The 23,973-nt window shown below is 38.0% G+C and overlaps 2 protein-coding genes across 3 annotated transcripts in view; both read left to right on the top strand.

Annotated features, from left to right (window-relative positions):
- Positions 1-13,545, top strand: part of LOC127526704 (uncharacterized) — a 29,745-nt gene extending 16,200 nt beyond the window's left edge. The window contains exons 3-6 of the mRNA XM_051922973.1: positions 5,512-5,796; positions 7,629-7,730; positions 8,553-8,617; positions 13,182-13,545. Coding sequence (XP_051778933.1) covers positions 5,512-5,796; positions 7,629-7,730; positions 8,553-8,617; positions 13,182-13,235 — 506 coding nt within the window. The 3' untranslated portion in view covers positions 13,236-13,545. The remainder of the gene's footprint in view (positions 1-5,511; positions 5,797-7,628; positions 7,731-8,552; positions 8,618-13,181) is intronic.
- Positions 1-23,973, top strand: part of LOC114642738 (uncharacterized) — a 93,683-nt gene that overhangs the window by 57,145 nt on the left and 12,565 nt on the right. The window lies entirely within an intron of this gene.

Here is a 23,973-nt window from a genome sequence, read left to right as displayed (position 1 = left end):
TAACTTGAAAAATCCACAAGAACAGTATTCAGGAATTTCTACCTATCATGCTAAATTCATGAAGTAATGGTGTTAATCACTGAACAATCATGCCAGTCTGAAATTGAATTCTTGCCAAAAATCAGCTTCTCTCAATTTTATTTCTTAAGTATTTAAATGGTAGGCAGTTTGGTGTAGTGGCTATGGCACTGAACTTAAAACTCCCAAAGCTGGAAGTTGAACTGCCACCTGTGACTCACTGTGAGACCTTGAGCAAGTCACTTAAAGGAATGCTCTACCCAAAATTAATATATTTTTTTATATTTTACCAACTCAATGTAGTTTGTAGTGATGGCCAAAAAAAAAAGATTTTAATTTCATATTTTCATGTGGGCAGCATGGTGGCATAGTGGTAGTGCTGCTGCCTCACTGTTAAGAGACCGGGGTTTGCATCCCAGGTGTTCCCTGCATGGAGTTTGTATGTTCACTCTATGTCTGGATGGGTTCCCTCTGGGCGCTTCAGTTTCCTCCCACAGTCTAAAAAACATTCTGGTTAGGTGAATTGGTGACGCTAAATTGGCCCCTGACATTTGTGTGTGTGTTCGGGGATGTTCACTCTGTAATGGGCTGACACCTTGTTCAGGGACGCTTGCTAGGAAAAGCTCCAGCTGACATATACACTTGCCGTGGATAAGCAAGTTAAAAAATGGTTAGACACACTGCAAAAAATTAAATCTAAGCAATTGAAAAGTATTTATATAATGACATTAAATCTCTGTTTACTTTATTGTAAGAATTTTTGACTTATCAAACAAAATGTATTTACTATTATTTATCAAACGTTTAAAAATCTAAAGTAAATTTTGCTTAACCCATTGGCAGATTTTATTGCTAAATAAAAGCAAAATAACTCTCATTTAAGGTTTTTTGTCTAGTTTTTGTTTATACGTTTTTCTGCAGTGTGGATGGATGGATGCTTTCATACATAACGGAGATAACAAAGTTTATAATAATAATAGGCATCAATGGTGACCAATAGCAAATAATATCAAAACGTTCATTTAAAAGATCTTGTGTTACTAGTGTTGCATAATCTATGTGTCAGATCATCTAATCGTATACTCACAACATCTCCAACACTTGTAGTTTTACTAAAATATTGTTAAAACAGGAACAGAATGCACTCAGAAGTGAATGTGCATTTCAAGATATCTCAAATACTTTACAATTTTAGATATCTCAAATTCATGCATTCATGCATTTGAACATAACTGAAATGCATTTCAAGACACCTTTACTTTCTGTAAAATTTCCTGCTCTTTCAGTTGGACATCTCATCTATTTTAAGATATCTCAAAAAGAATTTAACATATATCGAAATACATAGGAAGTTATTTTAAGATATCTTGATATTGAGATATTGTAAAATATGCTGGAAGTTATTTTGAGATGTCTGAAAATGCACTGGGCGGCACGGTGGCGCAGTGGGTAGCGCTGCTGCCTCGCAGTTGGGAGACCTGGGGACCTGGGTTCGCTTCCCGGGTCCTCCCTGCGTGGAGTTTGCATGTTCTCCCCGTGTCTGCGTGGGTTTCCTCCGGGCGCTCCGGTTTCCTCCCGCAGTCCAAAGACATGCAGGTTAGGTGGATTGGCGATTCTAAATTGGCCCTAGTGTGTGCTTGGTGTGTGAGTGTGTTTGTGTGTGTCCTGCGGTGGGTTGGCACCCTGCCCAGGATTGGTTCCTGCCTTGTGCCCTGTGTTGGCTGGGATTGGCTCCAGCAGACCCCCGTGACCCTGTGGTCGGATTCAGCGGGTTGGAAAATGGATGGATGGATGAAAATGCACTTCAGATATATCAAAATTAATTTGAGGTATTAAATAAGCAGGAATTTAATTTACAATATATCAAAATATAATTAAGATATCTTTAAACCCTTTTAAGATACCTTGAAATTCACTCTTACTTGACATATTTAAAATGCACTTTTAGACATCTCAAACTAATTTCATCATATCTTAAAGTGGATCTGTGCTGCATTTCAGATATTTTAAAGCGCATTGTCAAGATAACTTGAATTTTATTTCAGGATATCTCAAAAACAATATAAGATATCTTTTAAAAAACATGAAATTAAATCAAGGTATTTGAATAACAGTTTTAGATATCTACAATACAATTTAAGATTCTCTCAAATACATTTCCAAACACATTTCCATGTATCTCACAGTAGCTTCTTGTCTGTTTTTAAATATCTGAAATGCCTTTCAAGATATCTCAAAATAATTTCCTGCTCATTTTGACATATCTCAGATTGGCAAAGTCCCATTGAAAGAATAGGGTATGTTACACAAAGTGATTTCAAGATATGTTCAAATGCATTTCAGGTGCCCTAAAATACATGCAAGGTCAGTTATTACAAGTAAAGTGTATTTGAGATATCTGAATATGGACATGTACTTATTTCGAGATATCTGAAAATACATCTGAGATATCTCATAACATAAAGGAACATATTTTAAGTTTTTATAAATGTATTTCAGATATCTTTCATTTTGAGATATCTCTAAATGTTAATTTGGCTTGTCATAATCCAGACCATTTTGAGATATTTGAAATTCTTTTTAAAATAGCTCAAGTAAATTTTTCAATATCTTAAAATAGCTTCTTGTTCATTTTCAAATGTGATTTTGAGATATCTTAAATTACATTTCAGGAATCTCAAAATGTCTATAGACTTATTTTAAGATATCTCAAAATACACAGAAATTTATTTCAAGATACAGTAATCCCTCGCTATATCGCGCTTCGCCTTTCGCGGCTTCACTCCATCGCGGATTTTATATGTAAGCATATTTAAATATATATCGCGGATTTTTTGCTGGTTCGCGGATTTCTGCGGACAATGGGTCTTTTAATTTCTGGTACATGCTTCCTCAGTTGGTTTGCCCAGTTGATTTCATACACGGGACGCTATTGGCAGATGGCTGAGAAGCTACCCAACTTACTTTTCTCTCTCTTGCGCTGACTTTCTCTGATCCTGACGTAGGGGGATTGAGCAGGGGGGCTGTTCGCACACCTAGACGATACGGACGCTCGTCTAAAAATGCTGAAAGATTATCTTCACGTTGCTACCTTCTGTACAGCTGCTTCCTGAAGCGACATGCTGCACGGTGCTTCGCATACTTAAAAGCTCGAAGGGCACGTATTGATTTTTGATTGAAAAACAATCTCTGTCTCTCTCTCTCTTTGTCTGCTCCTGACGGAGGGGGTGTGAGCTGCCGCCTTCAACAGCTTTGTGCCGCGGTGCTTCGCATACTTAAAAGCCAAACAGCCCTATTGATTTATTTGCTATTCTCTATCTCTCTGACATGCTCTGCTCCTGACTCGCACTCCTTTGAAGAGGAAGATATGTTTGCATTCTTTTAATTGTGAGACGGAACTGTCATCTCTGTCTTGTCATGGAGCACAGTTTAAACTTTTGAAAAAGAGACATATGTTTGTTTGCAGTGTTTGAATAACGTTCCTGTCTCTCTACAACCTCCTGTGTTTCTGCGCAAATCTGTGACCCAAGCATGACAATATAAAAATAACCATATAAACATATGGTTTCTACTTCGCGGATTTTCTTATTTCGCGGGTGGCTCTGGAACGCAACCCCCGCGATGGAGGAGGGATTACTGTATCTTGAATTATTTTTCAAATCTCATAAAATGCAATGCCACAGTGGTAGTGGTACCATTGTTTCCTTGGAGTAAGGAGGCAGAAGTTCATGTCCTGGGTGTCCCCTCCACGTACTTTGCATATTCACCTCATGTCTGTGTGGATTTTCTCCAGAAGTTCTGGTTGCCTCTAATAGTCTAACTGCATGCAGGTTAGGTGAACTGGGGTCGCTAAATTAGCTGAAATGTGTGTGTTTGCCCTGTCCAGGTGTTTTTCCTGCCTTGTGTACAATGATTGCTGGGATAGACTCCAGTGCCCCACAAACCTGCAATGGATAAGATATAAAATGCATTTAAGATATCCTGAAATGGACATATTTTTAGATATCTGTAATTCATTTTACTACAATTTGACTTACAATAAAAATCAGCTACTAGAAATGCATTATAGGTATCTCTAATAGTTCCTGTACTTTTTCAGATATTTCAAATGTCAACATAATTTAAAATAAACAGGAGAATCCATTGGCATAATAAAGAGATTTTGCAGTAAGTACGTTTGAAAAATATCCAAATGAATTTCAGTTACATTAAAATGCATACATGGTCAATTTGATACAGTAATCCCTCCTTCATCGCGGGGGTTGCGTTCCAGAGCCACCCGCGAAATAAGAAAATCAGCGAAGTAGAAACCATATGTTTATATGGTTATTTTTATATTGTCATGCTTGGGTCACAGATTTGCGCAGAAACACAGGAGGTTGTAGAGAGACAGGAACGTTATTCAAACACTGCAAACAAACATTTGTCTCTTTTTCAAAAGTTTAAACTGTGCTCCATGACAAGACAGAGATGACAGTTCCGTCTCACAAGTAAAAGAGTGCAAACATATCTTCCTCTTCAAAGGTGTGTGTGTCAGGAGCACAGAATGTCACATAGATAGAGAAAACAATCTCTAGCAAACAAATCAGTGGTGCTGTTTGGCTTTTAGGTATGCGAAGCACCGCGGCACAAAGTTGTTGAAGGCGGCAGCTCACACCCCCTCCGTCAGGAGCAGAGAGAGAGAGAGAGAGAGAGAGAGACAGATAAAAAAATCAATACGTGCCCTTCGTGCTTTTAAGTATGCAAAGCACCGTGCAGCATGTCACTTCACGAAGCAGCTGCACAGAAGGTAGCCAACGTGAAGATAATCTTTCAGCATTTTTAGACGAGCGTCGGTATCGTCTAGGTGTGCGAACAGCCCCCCTGCTCAATCCCCCTACGTCAGGCTCAGAAAAAGTCAGCGCAAGAGAGAGAGAGAGAGAGAGAGAAAAGTAAGCTGGGTAGCTTCTCAGCCATCTGCCAATAGCGTCCCTTGTATGAAATCAACTGGGCAAACCAACTGAGGAAGCATGTACCAGAAATTAAAAGACCCATTGTCCGCAGAAATCCGCGAACCAGCAAAAAATCCGCGATATATATTTAAATATGCTTACATATAAAATCCGCGAAAGAGTGAAGCCGCGAAAGGCAAAGCGCGATATAGCGAGGGATCACTGTATATCTAAAAATGTATTTGAGATAATGCACAGGAAGCTTTATCTTGAAAAGAGTTTCAGATACCTGACAGATGAACTGTAATTTGTGATGCCTGAAATTAATTTTGAGATATCTTGAAATCTTAATTTACATCGCCATATTCCTGACTGGTTGTTCATTTTCTGAAAAAAATGATCAATATTAAGGAACTGAACTCTAGTAGAAGCAAAGGTACATATCTACAGTAGGAAGTCTTAAAAGCTGAAGGATTTGTTGAAAACCAAATACTTTTACATAATTTTAATCATTCTTTTTGTGTTGTCTAACTCTGTTTTTAATACTTTGTGTTCAATCCAGGACTGGTTGGTGACTCCATTTCACTGGTGATTTTCAGATCACTTGACATCATAGAAGATGAGGTTACTCTAGTTTGTTTGGCTTCTGTGGTGAGTTTTGGAAGTTCTCGACTCTACTGGATGGTCAATTCCAATCACAAAGAAGGAGAAACTGAATTTAGGTCACACTTCATCCAAAGCCAAGTCTCTATTCCAACTCATATGTGGAAGGCTGGTGTCCATTGCACATGTATACTTACTACTGAAAGTGGGCAGAATCTGAACAGGACAATAAAGCACAAAACAGGTGAGATTAATCAGAATTAATTAATACTTTCAAGATTAAATCAGCCTTTGGAATAATGTAAATTAATTTTCTTTACCCATGGATGTGTAGTGCCAGACCTTAAAGGATGAATAACTCAAGTGAATTATGAACTGTATACTTATCTCCAATTTATGTGCAACATATAGCAGACCACAGGACCCAACACTCCATTTCTTGGATTCCACAACATTCCTGCAGTAGGTATTCTCAATCGTGAAATTACTCTTGAGTATGGGATTTCACAATAACATGTCTTTTAAAATTAGGTGTGTAACTGTCATTTGAAAAATTAGTCTGAATTGTTTATGATATTGCATGTGCAGTGTCTGGGGGTGGGCAGGGGCACCTCTGTGTATCATCCAAACCCAGAACCTAAAGTCACAATATTATCAATAACTGTATTTTTTATTAAATAACTTAATGAAAGAGTCATAAACAAGGAGAGAACACAACGTACTAAAGTAAAAGAAGACTAACCAGACCTTAACTGTCTCCCTAGGGTTTAATACAAGCTCTGTGTGTCCCCCTCAAATACCTGGTTGATACACAGAGAGGTTGTTTTCACCTCCCATACTCATTCATTCCTATACTCTACACACTACCTTGCTGCCAGATAAGTACTTGCCCAACTCCTCTCTGAACTGTCAACTTCATGGGCCATTTATTTACCTGGAGTAGTTTTTCATCCTCAGCCAATGATTGTTTCCAGGATCAGAAACATCTATTGAAAGTCATCGGACTGCCCTGCTCTAGTGCTCTCTCTTATTCTAGAAGCAGAGTTCCTTGAACCTCATGGTTAGATTTTTTTCCAAACATGCAGTGTGAATTGTGGGACCTTATATACACAGATGTGTGTCTTTCTAAACTATGTCCAACTAGTTCGTTTTGCCACAGGTGGACTCCAATCAAGGTCTACAAACATACAAGGGTCAAAACAGGATGCACCTGATAAAAACTTGGAGTGCCAGGGTCTGAATAATGAAATGAGAGATTTCAGTTTTTGATTTTTAATAAATTTGGAAAACTATTTGAAAACATGTTTTAACATTGTCATAATGGGTTGTTGAATGTAGATTGATGGGCAAAAATTGCAAATCCATCCATTTAAAACTAAATCTACAAGACAATAAAGCGTGCAGTAAGTGAAAGGCTCAGAATACTTTCTGAATCCACTGTACGTCTGCTCAGGTCCAAGCCCAGCCTTACTTTTGTTCCAAGGACTTCCTTTCCTGACCATTCTTGTTCTTGGAGTAGCAGCTTGTCAAGTATACATATATATACAGAAACACCAAGAAGGGTTCAGCAGCCATGTTGTATCCTTTTTAATAATATTTTTTTAAGGGCTGAGCTTATTGACTCTTACTTGTGTACTGGAACAGGGATGTTATGATAGCATTCCAGGTCCGCTGATTAATTCATGTTTTCTTGAATATGGATGGACATGGAGATCAGAATTCTCAAATCCAACCATACATAAATATGTATAATATATACTGTATATGTATGTACAGTGTATTGGATCTATATGTATGTGTATGGTTTATGTCCTGCAAGTACCTTAATGTTTTAACTAATAAAAAAAATCTGGTTTTCTATTATGATTTATTGCAGTAATTCTGTATAAATATATATACCATAGATCTAAAACTTGCTTGGTCCACAGAGTTGTATCTTAAATTACAAAAATTATTTAATTTTAGATAGTGAACAGTCATGCATTACAATTTTTTTATATGTGTATTCCAAATTAATAATAATCCTGTTCAGTTCAGGTACTGTGTTAACTTACTTCATATCCACTTTTTTTTCAGAGGGCTGTTTTGTTTTGATGTCATCTCTTTTGGGGGTCTCCTTTCCCTTAGTCATTGTACTAATCATTCTGACAGTACAATGTAATCAATTACAACATTCAGGTAATTTTTATGTTTTTTTATTAATTTAAACAGGAATTTAACTAAATACATTGCAATTCTTTAAAACATAAGTAAATCTGTATATATATATGTAAAAGTCAATGTATGTGTGTGTGTATGTATGAATGTTCCAGCATCACTTCCAAAAGACTGGAGCGATTTTCATAAAACTTGGTACACTTTTCTCATTGGTTGACTAAAAACACTGTAGGGTGAAATCAACCCTAACCCACCCCCTTCTGGGTAGGGTGGAGGGTGATCTTGCGGTTTTGTATGCATGTTATCATCCAGTTGACACTCGGAATGACCACCAGAGAGTGAACTGGAGGGGATTGGCAGCATTCTTTATGTTTGAGCTCCACCGCCCACCTATTGCTTTTGACATTAAATAGAGTTCACCAGTTCCAAGCGTCAACTGGATGATAACATACATACAAGGCCGCAAGACAAACACATTAGTGAGTCTTATTGTTTGTTAATTTATTCTTATTTTTAAAGCTGTGTTATTTTTTATTATATTTTTCTCAAACAATAAAAAAAAAACATTTTATTTTCCTCCCGGGCAATGCTGGGTATTTCAGCTATATTAGCTAGTAGACTATACACAATGACCATGAAATAACTGTAATTTTGCAGTGGCCAATGTGCCAGTAGTTTCTGAAACACTGCAGGAAAACTCTGAATATGGTTACTCAGATCTAAACCGCAGAGTCTTGAAAACATGTATTAAGGAGAAATAAAAACCTTAAGAAGTAATGTTTTTCAACATGAATCTCAGGGGTAAAAATGAATAACATTGTTTCTGTACACATTTTTTAAAAGGACGTGAAAATGAAATCATCCACCTTGGAACATGTAGCTCCAGTAAAGTGAATAAAAAAAGACAGGTAACATTTTTCAAAACATTTTTAAAAGCTATCAAGTTTTCCAGTTTAACTATATTTTTAGCCGTTTTTCCAAATTCTCATGCCTGTTTGTGTTTCCTGGATTCCATCTTCAGTGCACTTGCCCTTAACTTACACCAGCATCTTTGAGTATGAAGTTCACTTATTCACTGAAAGAAAAACTGTGTTCAATCAATGATCTTGAGAATTTTAAAGCCCTCTATCATTTCCCCATGCAGGCTTCTGTGTTCAGGACTAAAGAGATTGAATTACCTTAGCCTGCCAGAGTGGAGCATGTCATTTAGTCTCTGGAATGAACAGGGGACTCAAACAGATCAAAAAATAGTGGGACTGGATTATATTAAATTAGAATATACTTTATTTTCCCCCTGAGGGAAATTAAAATTTTGGCAGAACTCAAAAAAAGATATATATATAAACACACAGAAACACACACACATACACACCATTATGGCACTTGGATGGTAGCAGATAGATACAGTGATGAACCCCATGCCTCTGCAGGTCTCAATTTTATCCATTTCTAATGCTCCTTGACATGCCTCTTAAACCAGTGGGGTGTAGCTCCCATGACTCAGCTCAGGTAAACACAGTCAAACCATCTAACACTCTAGTTGGTCCAGCTAACTGTCTACACCATGTTCTTTCATCTCAGCCACCTGTATTCTCCCAGGCTAGCTGGCCAGTCAGTTTCTGCTTTGGAATTTCAGCTAGGGGCTAAGTGTATGCAGACTTTTTATTTGATAAATGCACTGACTTAAATATTATTAAAATTGATATAAAAAAATATAAATACAACTTTTCAAATAAAGACAATCTACAAAAATGTATCACTATATATTTTGCCTCCACCACAGTATGTCAGCATATTTGGTAAACTATTAAAAGTTACAAGTATGCTATACATGCTTGGTGCTTCAAACTTAGTTCTGCTGCAGATTCTATCCTATTTTATGTATCTGCTCAATAATTTTGTTGAATGCAATACAATGAAAAAACATCAATAAATATTTTTGTAACATGAAGACAATTCAATAAGACTTTTACCTTTAAAATTGTGTATATTCTGTGCAGTACATTTACACAAATTATGTTATTGTATTAATTACTCCAATAATAAAGGAGAAGTTTGGTATTTTTCAAGTCAAAGTTACTTTTTAACAAACATTATATATATGCCTTTGCAACATGAAATTGTGTTCTAAAGTGAAGCATTTTCTATAAGCTAAATCAAATATATATTGTAACAAAGGCACTATATTGCGCCCGACCCGATACAGACTGGACACGGGAGGCACGTATAAAAATAAATAAACTTTTATTTTTCTTCAGTTGGAGGGCACGTCTTCCCCATAATCCATCCAGCCAAAACACAGTCCCCAAAGCACAAACTATAACACCAAAACACTCCTTCTCTCTTTCTCTTCCACCACCACTCCTCCACAAGCTTATTCCTCCCTCTTCCGACTCTGGCCATTGAGTGGTGGTTGCTGGCTCCTTTTATGGCCCACCCGGAAGTGCTCCAGGTGCTTGATCACCTGTTTCCGGTTGCACTCCTGTGTGGGGCTGAAGATTAGTCCAGCTGGGCTCAGGGACTCATACCGCGCCCCCCCTGGCTGCCACCCCAGTTCCCAACAGGGCTGTGGAGAACTTCATCTCTCATGAAGCCCTGCGAGAGACTGAGGCACCGCTCCAACCCAGGGGGGCGGCCATCCAGTGTCCAGGGGGAGGTACTGCACTGTCCAGGGCTGCTCCCCCTGAATATATATATATATATATACAGTGGTGTGAAAAACTATTTGCCCCCTTCCTGATTTCTTATTCTTTTGCATGTTTGTCACACAAAATGTTTCTGATCATCAAACACATTTAACCATTAGTCAAATATAACACAAGTAAACACAAAATGCAGTTTGTAAATGGTGGTTTTTATTATTTAGGGAGAAAAAAAAATCCAAACCTACCCTGTGTGAAAAAGTAATTGCCCCCTGAACCTAATAACTGGTTGGGCCACCCTTAGCAGCAATAACTGCAATCAAGCGTTTGCGATAACTTGCAATGAGTCTTTTACAGCGCTCTGGAGGAATTTTGGCCCACTCATCTTTGCAAAATTGTTGTAATTCAGCTTTATTTGAGGGTTTTCTAGCATGAACCGCCTTTTTAAGGTCATGCCATAGCATCTCAATTGGATTCAGGTCAGGACTTTGACTAGGCCACTCCAAAGTCTTCATTTTGTTTTTCTTCAGCCATTCAGAGGTGGATTTGCTGGAGTGTTTTGGGTCATTGTCCTGATGCAGCACCCAAGATCGCTTCAGCTTGAGTTGACGAACAGATGGCCGGACATTCTCCTTCAGGATTTTTTGGTAGACAGTAGAATTCATGGTTCCATCTATCACAGCAAGCCTTCCAGGTCCTGAAGCAGCAAAACAACCCCAGACCATCACACTACCACCACCATATTTTACTGTTGGTATGATGTTCTTTTTCTGAAATGCTGTGTTCCTTTTACGCCAGATGTAACGGGACATTTGCCTTCCAAAAAGTTCAAATTTTGACTCATCAGTCCACAAGGTATTTTCCCAAAAGTCTTGGCAATCGTTGAGATGTTTCTTAGCAAAATTGAGACGAGCCCTAATGTTCTTTTTGCTTAACAGTGGTTTGCGTCTTGGAAATCTGCCATGCAGGCCGTTTTTGCCCAGTCTCTTTCTTATGGTGGAGTCGTGAACACTGACCTTAATTGAGGCAAGTGAGGCCTGCAGTTCTTTAGACGTTGTCCTGGGGTCTTTTGTGACCTCTCGGATGAGTCGTCTCTGCGCTCTTGGGGTAATTTTGGTCGGCCGGTCACTCCTGGGAAGGTTCACCACTATTCCATGTTTTTGCCATTTGTGGATAATGGCTCTCACTGTGGTTCGCTGGAGTCCCAAAGCTTTAGAAATGGCTTTATAACCTTTACCAGACTGATAGATCTCAATTACTTCTGTTCTCATTTGTTCCTGAATTTCTTTGGATCTTGGCATGATGTCTAACGTTTGAGGTGCTTTTGGTCTACTTCTCTGTGTCAGGCAGCTCCTATTTAAGTGATTTCTTGATTGAAACAGGTGTGGCAGTAATCAGGCCTGGGGGTGGCTACGGAAATTGAACTCAGGTGTGATACACCACAGTTAGGTTATTTTTTAACAAGGGGGCAATTACTTTTTCACACAGGGCCATGTAGGTTTGGATTTTTTTTCTCCCTAAATAATAAAAACCATCATTTAAAAACTGCATTTTGTGTTTACTTGTGTTATATTTGACTAATGGTTAAATGTGTTTGATGATCAGAAACATTTTGTGTGACAAACATGCAAAAGAATAAGAAATCAGGAAGGGGGCAAATAGTTTTTCACACCACTGTATATATATATATATATATATATATATATATATATATATATATATATATATATATATATATATATATATATATATACTGTATATATAGCCAGTCCTGACACTGTACAATAAACCCTATGATGCACAGGGCTCCAATGGAAAATAAACCCATAAAAACTTACCACATAAAACCTCTTTGAGTTTTGGTAAAAGAAAAAAGTTTAAATCTTACTGAATATGTCCATATTACACTTGTAATATGCGCATTGTGATAACACACATATTGTAAATCAGCTTATACATGGCAATTTTGAACAAAAAACACCAATGTTATGAGATTCAGCCATTTTAAAAGAAGACCAGCTGTGCACATTACCTTAGTGCTTATCTTTTTCCACAGTAACCTTTCATCCACCCAGAAGTGGTTTGCTCTTGAAAGACAATATCACAGTAAGCGTTTTGTGCCACATAGATGATTTTGTTTTGAGTTATGGATGAATGGGCATCCCGACTGGGATTGAAGATGGATGCTTACCCAGCTAGGAGGACATAGTGGAAGGACTACATGAAAGGAGGCACAAGCCAGCTGGGTAGGTAGATTTCTATCCCCATCAGGGTAAACAAATAATGGATGGACAATTCGTCCCCCAGTACAAAAGGGGGCAGTGCTCCTCTGGTTTTGCCCCAGCATGGACACCTGCAGGGTAGACTCTGAATTGGAGTTTTGAAGATCAGCCTTGTCTTGATCTTTGGGCACTGCCAGGGGCACTATTAGAAGTAACTCGTCTGACCAGGAAGTGCTTCCATTACGAAGCATCATAGTCACAGAAGTAGTCCTATGTCTGACATAAAGGAAGGCGTCTCATGGATTGATGACGCTTGTGGAGAAGGATGGAGGAAGACAAAATTATTGTGTGCTGTATAGTTGATTTGAAGCCTGGAAAATGTATTGTTGTTAATAAATCTTAATTTAAAAAAACTTGGAATTGTTTGTGGGTGAGTTGTGTTTAAAGTCTCCGATGGTCACAATGCATATATACCATGTTTGTTAAGAAATAACTTTGACTTAAAAATATCAAACTTATGCTTTAAGGTTTATCATTTAGTCCAACCTATAAAGAAAATGAAAAAGTAGAATTACTGTAATTTATGTATTTATCACTTTGATTGGCAGGAGAAAGAGGAGGTCCAGTATGCCACCATTGTATCGTCAGGACGGCGGAGATGAAGACAGAAACTTTGCTTTTACTCTCAATTATTTTTTGGTTGATTATCATTTAATCACAGACAGTGTAGCTTTTAGCTTTGGCCTCAGAATGTAAACTAAAAGGCTGCCATTTCAGACATTGCATCTTAAGGGACACTGAGACCCCAGGCATGTCACTTAATCTGCTTGTGCTCCAGTTCTTAAAATGTGTAAACCATTGGACAATATAATAAAGATCATGCAAACTGGCATGGTGTTCACTGTAGACAGGGATTCTATGAAAATAAAATGTCAATTTATTTGTATGTCTTCATTGAATTTTCATCATCTTGCATGTCAAGGGAGCTGAACATTTTATAAATTGCTACCTAACAGTATTTGTGAATGCCAGAAAATATATCGTAACTTCAAGTATACCTTCATATACCTGATTAAGCTAAGAAATGAAATTACTAGAATAGATGAAGAACAAGCCAGGTGTCCAAATGAAGTTCTCCACAGGAAAAGGCAGGCCCTACATACAGAACTTAACATCTTAACAACTAAAGAAACTGAACAACTTATTTATAAGTCTAGACAGCATTACTATGAACACGGAGAAAAAGCTAATAAGCTTTTAGCTCAACAAATTCATAAACAAGAAGTTCACAATGCAATACCAGTAATCACCAACAAGAATGGAGAAGAAATCATCGACCATAATAAAATAATGCACACATTTAGAGATTACTATAAGTCTTTATATTCCACTGAGCCCAAAGAAGACAACACACAATCTAATGCATTTCTGGATACTTCACAGATACCACAAATAGATGCTTTAAGTGCTGAGGAACTGGATAAACCTCTAACGCTAACAGAATTACTAGACGCTATAAAGTCACTACAAAGCGGGAAATCATCAGGCCCTGATGGTTACCCCGTAGAATTTTATAAGAAATTCTCCACTCAGCTAGCTCCCCTCTTATTGGCAACATTTACAGAAGCCAGAGACAACCAAATACTACCTCAAACATTTCGACAAGCATTAATCACCGTCTTTCCTAAACAAAATAAGGACATATACCTGATTAATTATTTCAGCTTTATGTAGTAAAACAGAAATGCAGAAAATTATAATGTGTGCAGAGTAATGACCCTTTGGTGAGGTGTCACAGTCGTACAATATCCTGAACAACTTTGAAATAATTTTTAGTATTAGGGTGTTGTACCGTGTTAGCCATTATGAATGTAGAGAAAAGCCAAGCAAAATGACACCTTTTATTGGCTAACTTAAAAGATTACAATATGCAAGCTTTCGAGTCAACTCAGGCCCCTTCTTCAGGCAAGATGTAATCATAATTTTTATAATTTTTATAAACACATACTGTATTTCAACTGGTTCTGCCAAGTATCCTAACTAGAGTTCATTTTCTGAAGTACTGCATTAAGTGGGATTGAGAATGTCATTTTTTTTTATTTATTTATCATTTTTCTGTCCAATTTGAGTTGTGAAGACCACAACTAAAATATCAGCATCAGACATACAGTCGTATGAAAGAGTAAGAACACTCTATGAAATGCTTTTTTTAACATATGTTGACATATCAAGGTTTGATCTTCATTTAAATAGTATCTTTAGATAAAGTAATGGAAAGAAAAACAATGAAAATTTGACAATGCAATAACATATACTGTATATTGAAAAATGAACAGATACAACATTTCCATTTGTGAAAAAAAGTAAGTCCACCGTTGGCTCTGATAGCTGGTTTTGTCCCCTTGAGTTGCTGTTTTCTACAACTCTCTACAAGTGTCTGACATCGAGTAAGAGAAAGTTTTTCCCATTCCTCCTGCGCAATGTTTAAAGGGTGTTTTGTGTGCACTGACCATTTCAAATCCCCCATAACATCTCAATGAGATGCAGAAGCAAACTTTGTGTTGGCTATTCCAGCACTTTCCATTACTATTATGTTTAGGTGTCATTGTAATGTTGCAAGGTTGAGTTTTGACTGAGTTTCAGTCCTAAGACAGATGGGCTCACATGATCCTCAAGCACAATGAAGAAGTTCATATTGGATTCTATGATGGTGGGCTGCCCAGACCCTGATACCGTAAAGCAGCCTCAAGTATTTTCACTTCCATACTGTACAGCTGGTATCAGGTTCTTCGGGTCAAATGCTGACTTTGGTTTGTGCCGAACATGTCTTCAGGTACTGTGGCCAAATAACTCTATCTTTGCCTCATCTGTCTAAAGCATATGTTCTGAAAGTCCTGGTCTTTCCTTTATTGTTCATGGGCAAACTTTAGCCTAGCCCTGATATTCTTTCAGGAAAGTAAAGGTTTCCTACTGGCATACACCCCTTGTAGGTCTAATTTGTGCACCCTGTTTCTTACTAGTACACTCATGCACTTGACATTAACTGTGACAAGAGCTACCTGTATGAAATTCTTGAATTCTAAGACACTTTTTTCAGCATCTTGAATTCTGATCTCAGGCTGATCTTGCTGGGGCAGCCTGTCCTGGATAAGATGGCAATTGTTTGAAATCTTCTCCACTTGTAGATGATCTTCTGGACATTGGAATGGTTGATTTCCAATTGTTTGGAGAGCTTTTTAAATCCCTTCCCAGACTTGTAGGTATTTGTAACCATTTTCTCTGAAGGCCTCTGAGAGCTCTTTTGATCTAGTCATGGTGATACATACTTCAACAACAAAGAACAAACTAAACTAAATGTCTGAGTTAGTTTAAATAAGACAGCTTCCTCCAAGATCTCTCTATTCATTTTCTAAGCATTTGCACCTGATTTGGTGCACCAGATTCAAACTTTAGGTATTTTAGGCAGTGATAAATGGAGAGGAGTACTTACGTTTTCCACATTTGAAATTTGCGTGTACTGTATGTTTATTTATATTATACAATGGACAACAAAAGGCAAATACTGTATGGCATGATGTGTGTTATATTATATCACCTTTACCTTTGGATACTGTTTAAATGAAGACCAAATCTTGATATGTTGGCATATGTTAAAAAAGAAAAAACATTTCATGTGGTGTATGTACTTTGTCACATGACTGTTTATGTGCCCTGTGGTAGACTGGCATCCCATCAAGTTAGTTTCTGTCCCATTCCCAATGCTTAAAGAATTGGCTTGAGATCTCTGTGTTTATTAACTAAAAATGAAGAGTAGAAAATAGTTAAATGGATGGATGCACACCATATAGAAGGAAAACCAGACAAGACCTATGCTGACACAAACTCCAGAGGTAGAGTTGTGACATGGCAGCATTAATTACTGCACAAGCATGCTGACTTATAATCATCTCCACTGCTTGGATTTAACTTAAGAAAGACCAATCAACATTACCCAAGAGGGTCAAGAGTGTGTCCTATAACTGAGATAAATTTAATTAGTTTGTTGATTTGGTGGGCCTCTCTTGAAATGATGTTACAAGTCTAGCCATAACCATGACCATAACCTAACCATGCCAAAATCTCTTTTACTTGAGTAAATCTGGTGTCGATCATTCTACCAATGGAGTCCCTTACTATTACCTCCTTCTTGATGGTTGAATGAATTAGATGTGACCAACTGGGGCTCCTTAATCCTGCCTAACTCCTCAGAGTTATCAGGGTTGCCATTCTGCAAGATAATGAAAACTGAAACCTGTTGGACACCTCTAATTCTGAGATTAATGTTCCAGGGTTGTGTACACCTCTTACCGTGTGCTAAACTAACCATTAGGCTCCTGCCTCTATCTCGCTCACTCGTAGATGTATGCCTCATGAATGCAAGCACCCATAAAAGTGTAATATTATAAAAGACTGACAGTGTATTAGACTAATTTTCAAACTTGTTTAGGTGAAACTGTTTAACTCTAGGGGCGGCACGGTGGCGCAGTGGGTAGCGCTGCTGCCTCGCAGTTAGGAGACCTGGGGACCTGGGTTCGCTTCCCGGGTCCTCCCTGCGTGGAGTTTGCATGTTCTCCCCGTGTCTGCGTGGGTTTCCTCTGGGCGCTCCGGTTTCCTCCCACAGTCCAAAGACATGCAGGTTAGGTGGATTGGTGATTCTAAATTGGCCCTAGTGTGTGCTTGGTGTGTTTGTGTGTGTCCTGTGGTGGGTTGGCACCCTGCCCGGGATTGGTTCCTGCTTTGTGACCTGTGTTGGCTGGGATTGGCTCCAGCAGACCCCCGTGACCCTGTGTTCGGATTCAGTGGGTTGGAAAATGGATGGATGGATGGATGTTTAACTCTACAAGTTAAGAATTTTAAAACTTGTATTAACTGTTAATAATATAGGGTGGTCCAGATCTAATTATGCATTTTCATTACGCTATAACTTATCAAGTTTATTACATTGAGAATTCACAGCACCTGCCCTGCACAGAGATTTCACTTAAAATTCTTTTTGTTGCCAATAGATGGCAGCCCCTGCCCTGCATTCCAAAATGGCAGGGAGACGGTTGTCAGTCGAACAGTTGCATAATTAGATATGACACTCCTTAGGCTTTACCTTACAACCTGCTGTGTGAGTCTTTTTGCAGTGAAGTGATTTTCAGGTGTTTATAAGCTCTTATCCACTTCCCCACCTTTTCATTTTTACTCTTTTTATTCTCTTCCTGTTCTCTTCCCTGAGACTGTGTCGCCTAACACCTATAGATATCATTTTGCTGCATTGTTTAGCTCTTTCTTTTAACTTCTAGAACAAATGCTGCTGTTCATTTTGCATTGCGTTTCATACTTATGCAACAGTCAAGATGTGACTGTTGACCAATAAAAGTTGCCAAAAGATTCTGGCAGAAGGATCCTGGGGTAAAAGGCAGTTAAATGGAAGGGCTACAGGCGGAGCCCCAGCCCATTCCTAAAAGTAGTCACCAAATCTGAACCCTGAAAAATGTTCCTGAAGAAATACTGCCTAAAGTAACATGTTCCACCAACACCAATAAATTAATTGAACTACATATGAAAGAACACTACATTCCACCTGCAGAATTCCATACACTTACAGTACATGTCAGATCATAACATTTACTAGTTGTTCTAATGGTACCTCCTGGTCCAACTCCTTAAAAACCAAATTCATATTTGAGGTAACACCCTGTTGACTTTTGCCAATTACATTCATATACCTATATGTGTGTGTATGTATGTATGTATGCATGCTTTCAGAATATATGTTGTATCTAATTATTATTTGCCAAATATCCATAGCATGCAATCTGACCACGTGGTAGACATAGATATCCCAGTAGAAAAAAGAAACCATGGAAACCACAGAAATGCATAAAAGGCCACTGAAATTAGTTACAAAAATTTGCTTTGTAGAAAAATTATATCTTATGAACAAACAGGGGTTGTTCTTCTGTGACTTGAAACCCAGAAGGATGCCAAGAAGACCACAATTCCCAAAAAAATATTTTTATTAAAGAAAGAATGATTCGGCAACAAATAAACATATTTAGACACTCAAATATATAACAGCCTGTAACTGTAGCAGAATAAATGGCTGTACTGTTGAATTCAAGATAAACACCTTCCTGCAATATAAACAAATAACTGTCAAGAAATACTTCTTCTTCTTCTTTCGGCTACTACTGTTAGGGGTTGCCACAACGGATTATCTTCTTCCATATCTTTTTGTCCTCTGCATTTTGTTCTGTTGCACCCATCACCTGCATGTCCTCTCTTACCACATCCATAACCCTTGTCTTAGGCCTTCCTCTTTTCCTCTTCCCTGGCAGCTCTATCCTTAGCATCCTTCTCCCAATATACTCAGCATCTCTCCTCTGCACATGTCCAAACCAACGCAATCTCGCCTCTCTGACTCTGTACTGTTGATCCCTTGTTCCTACTGATCTTCATTGCTTTCCTCTCTAGAGGATATCTCCACCTCTCTAGGGTCTCCTCAACCTGCTCCCAACTATCGCTACAGATCACAATGTCATCAGCTAACATCATAGTCCACGTGGACTCCTGTCTAATCTCATCTGTCAACCTGTCCATCACCATTGCAAATAAGACAGGGCTCAGAGCCGATCCCTGATGTAATCCCACCTCCAACTTGAATGCATCCATCACTCCTACCGCAGACCTCACCACTGTCATGCTTCCCTCATACATATCCTGTACAACTCTTACATACTTCTCTGCCACTCCCGACTTCCTCATACGATACCACAGCTCCTCTCGAGGCACCTTGTCATATGCATTCTCCAGGTCCACAAAGACACAATGGCCTTCTGGCCTTCTCTAAACTTCTCCATCAACATCCTCAGATCAAACATTGCATCTGTGGTGCTCTTTCTTGGCATGAGACCATACTGCTGCTCACTAATCATCACCTCACTTCTGAACCTAGCTTCCACTACTCTTTCCCATAACTTCATCCTGTGGCTCATCAATTTTATTCCCCTGCAGTTACTGCAGTCCTGCACATCCCCCTTATTCTTAAATATCGGCACCAGTACACTTCTTCTCCACTCCTCAGGCATCCTTTCATTTTCCAAGATCCCATTAAACAATCTGATTAAAAACTCCACTGCCATCTCTCCTAAACACCTCCATGCTTCCACAGGTATGTCATCTGTACAAATGGCCTTTCCATTTTTCATCCTCTTCATAGCTGTCCTTACTTCCTCCTTTCTAATCTGTTGCACTTCCTGATTCACTATCTCCACATTATCCAACCTCTTCTCTCTCCCGTTCTCTTCATTCATCAGCCACTCAAAGTACTCTTTCCATCTGCTCAACACACTCTTCTTGCTTGTGAGTACGTTTCCATCTTTATCCTTTATCACCCTAACCTGCTGCACATCTTTCCCAGCTTGGTCCCTCTGTCTAGCCAATCGTTACAGGTCCTTTTCTCCTTCCTTAGTGTCCAACCTCTCTTACAACTCATCATACACCTTTTCTTTAGCCTTCTCCACCTTTCTCTTCAATTTGCGCCTTATCTCCTTGTACTCTTGTCTACTTTCTGCATCTCTCTGACTATCCCACTTCTTCTTTGCCATCCTCTTCCTCTGTATACTCTCCTGTACTTCCTCATTCCACCACCAGGTTTCCTTTTCCTCCTTCCTCTTTCCAGATGTCACACCAAGCACCCTTCTTGCTGTCACCCTTACTACATCTGATGTAGTTTCCCAGCTGTCTGGTAACTCTTCTCTGCCACCCAGTGCCTGTCTCACCTCCTCCATAAACTCAACCTTGCAATCTTACTTTTTCAATTTAAGAAATACAATGATTGAAAAAATGTCACATACAGTATTTACCTGATGTTAATAAAGCTACGCTAAACTTCTTTGATACAGTTTCCAACTTCTGAATGATTCTGTTGTAACTGGTGCGGTAAGCTGTGTATGCTATTACGGTTTACTTACTATGTTATATTCTAAGCAATGATCCTCCTTTTTAGGCTATAACTCTTACAAATCCCCTAGAAGTGACTCCTCAACAACACTGTTTTCACGGCATGTCACACCCTACTGAAAATGGAAGTCTTTTCCTCACTAACATCTGAAATTAAAATATTATCTTAAATAGTTGTTTTTTAGATATTTAGATTTATATCTTGACCACTTTACAAGACCAGTCTGTAAACAGTGGCCATCACATCACTTCCTGACATAGCTGTGCATTTAGAACAATGTAGAAATGGTGTTGGGCCTTTTATTCTGTTTGTATTTGCTGAAGTCTGTGTCACAGTTGATGGCACTTAAATGTATTTGTTTTTTTTTTTCAAAATGTTATTTTTCTCAAGTCTATAAAATAGAGCTCAAAACCTCATTTATTGCTGCAAAGAATATGAACATTAACCATTCAATTTTATTTTGTATCTTTAAAAAAAAAAAAAACCTAACAATTTTAATGCTTGATTCAAAATGGAATCTCAAGACTTAAATTTTTTTACTGGATGTTTTTGAAGGATATGTTCAAGGTCCATTTTTAAAAAAGCCTTTAAAATGAACTTGCATGTACACATGCAAATTTTTACAGGTGAAAGAAAGTTTCAAGACATTATCTTTTACTTCTAATATCCTTTCCATGAACAAAAGGCTCACAGCAGCTTGCTCTTGCAGTCTTCTATGTTCTCACTATAGACCTGTGTGGCCAGTAGTTGGACAAGTACCCAGAATTTTCTAAAAGTAATATTTTCCTCGTCTTTGACTTTCATCTTTGTCATTAGTTCTGCTAGAATCTTCAGATCACCTGACTCCTATGGACAGAAACATAAAAGATTTGGTTTCTCAATCCCTCATAATTCACATTGGCGCAGTTGCTGCTAAATTGTATTTATAATGACTATAATTACACAGAAAATCTGATGTGTTCAACAAATCTCTTTCCTCACATTAAGTGTAACTTTAGCAATAAAACATTGCAGGCTCATATTTCTTATGTGGCATATGTTGATGAAAAATGTATATTCTTCTGTAAATGTGCTACATTTGAGACACAAATATAAAATAATTTTTTTCTGTAGATCAAAACAAATTTGAGCAATTGTGCTAAATGTCAATCAGTCTTTGGCATTTTCTTCTGTTAATGATGGTGTTTATATTCATTTGGATTAATTGATTAATTTTAGAGTTTTTTGTCCACTGACATACGTATATGTGTTGCAGGTTGGTCACACAAGCAAGTATGAATGTCACTGTACTCTGTATACAAAATGAGACAATACTGTCACTACTACATTGTGACATGCAGAAAGACACCACTCCAAAAATCATCAAGTCGTGTTCAGGAATACCTAATATATACGTATACCCTGTCTACCTTGCACACCTAGCGTCATAAGTGTTTAAAAAGTAGTATTTGCCCCATCATGTGAACTGTCCCTTCCCCTGAGATTTTTTTCAACATTTTATTAATTTTATTAAAATTAAATAACATTCCATACAAGCAAGTCAAGTTTAACAAAACTAGGCTTGAAACAAATCGACCCCCACCCATGAAACACTTTCACTTGCTTTACTTGAACACTAAATAATAGTTATACCTGGTAGGCGATCAGATACCTACACTAGCCACAATCCCCTAATTCACACCAAAAGGACACGTCATTGCAGCATAAACACTTATCTGTCCAATTCACTCTGTGCCTGAGTCCATTGCATATTTAATTGCTACAAGATGTAATAAGAACAGCAGCTTTCATAGTTTCCAACAATCTTTTGCATTCTTTTTGCGAGAAATTCCTCAGAGTTTGAGTCAGTTATGAGGTAAACTGCATTATTGGAAATTGCATGTCATTTTCATTTTGAATTTCCATTGTTTGTTTAGTAAGTGAACTGAGCTGCCCAATTACAATATTTATGGATCTTACATGTATAGTATGTTTATCCTGGATTAACATTTATGCGTTCATTGACCTAAGCACAGGATATCTGTAAAGGAAGGTGGATGTTGAAGATATAATCATATCATTTTGTTTGAGCAGAAGTTATTAAAAGGATAATAAAATATCAATTAATGGTGTTATAATAGTAGTGAGTATTAGTTGCTACTTCACTGTTTGTTGGAACTGATAATGAAATTAGCTGAGTTTCAAGTGAAATATCATCACTCCACCCCCTCCCCCCCAGATTTTAAATGCCCCTCTGCAGATTCTTCCTTGACATTGGTCTTTTATCTAAGTTTTGTGTATGGAACTTATTTAGAAGTGGTCATCTTATCTAAGAGAGAGAGAGGCTGGGATCATGCACTGATCCAGTGCATTACTGCACCCGCCACACAACAAACCATCTCAGGTTCCCAAATTAGGACCCAAGTACAGTCATGCAATGGTTAACACCTCAGCACTGCACTAGTTCAAACAGAATGAAACAGTGTGAGGTTTTTTACAGTGGCTGGAGTGCCAATCCTGCCACCAACCCCCAAGTGTTTCGACAAGTTGGAGGACCTGCTTGCAGGACTGGATGCAGGTTAACATCATACCCAGGACAGAGCAATTGCAGGTTAAGGGCCTTGCTCACAGGCCCAATGGAGAGGAATCACTTTTGGTATTTTATGAGATTTGAACCGGCAGCCTTCTGATTACCAGCACAGATCCCTAGCCTCACAGCCACCATTCCACCCACATCCTAAAAATTCAGATATGCAATTAAGGTGATATTTCACATTTAGTCATACTTACAACTATCATAAAATAAAAACACTGTTTTACTCAGATGCTAAAATGTTTCTACCTCTTCCCTAAGCTAGTCTTGACCACCAACACCATTGCTTGAAGTGAACCAGCACAATACAGTATACTAAAATAAAGAATGAGAAATCAGTAAAATAAGCAGAAAATGATAAAGAAGAACTAATCCTCCCAAGATGTCTGGTGGTTGAATTTAAGTGTAACAATCACAATAATGTTCATTACCAAAATTCTTGCAGCCTAAGTAAATAAAGGCTTACCCATCATGAACAGAGAAAAATAGGAAAATGCTTATGAAGTGAAATTGTTCAATTAATTGGTAAATATACCAGCATCAAGATCACTTGTCATGTTGGATTATCCATTTCCTCATTTGTCTAGTGGTAGTCAGCTCTTTAAAAACGGTCCGCACAGAATAAGTTTTTAAATAAAGATGTGCTGCTACTTCACCCTGTTATCACTGAGTTATATACAAATAACTAGCAAAACACCCGTGCTTCGCAGCGGAGAAGTAGTGTGTTAAAGAGGTTATGTAAACATATATATACATATACATATACATACATATCTACATATACACATATCTACATATACATATATATACATACATATACACATCCACATATACATAT

The sequence above is a fragment of the Erpetoichthys calabaricus genome, chromosome 2 (genome assembly GCF_900747795.2).
Source record: "Erpetoichthys calabaricus chromosome 2, fErpCal1.3, whole genome shotgun sequence".
In the NCBI taxonomy this organism is placed as follows: Eukaryota; Metazoa; Chordata; class Cladistia; order Polypteriformes; family Polypteridae; genus Erpetoichthys; species Erpetoichthys calabaricus.
The sequence above is the reverse complement of the archived record's forward strand: the minus strand, read 5'-3'. Positions and strand labels throughout refer to the sequence as shown.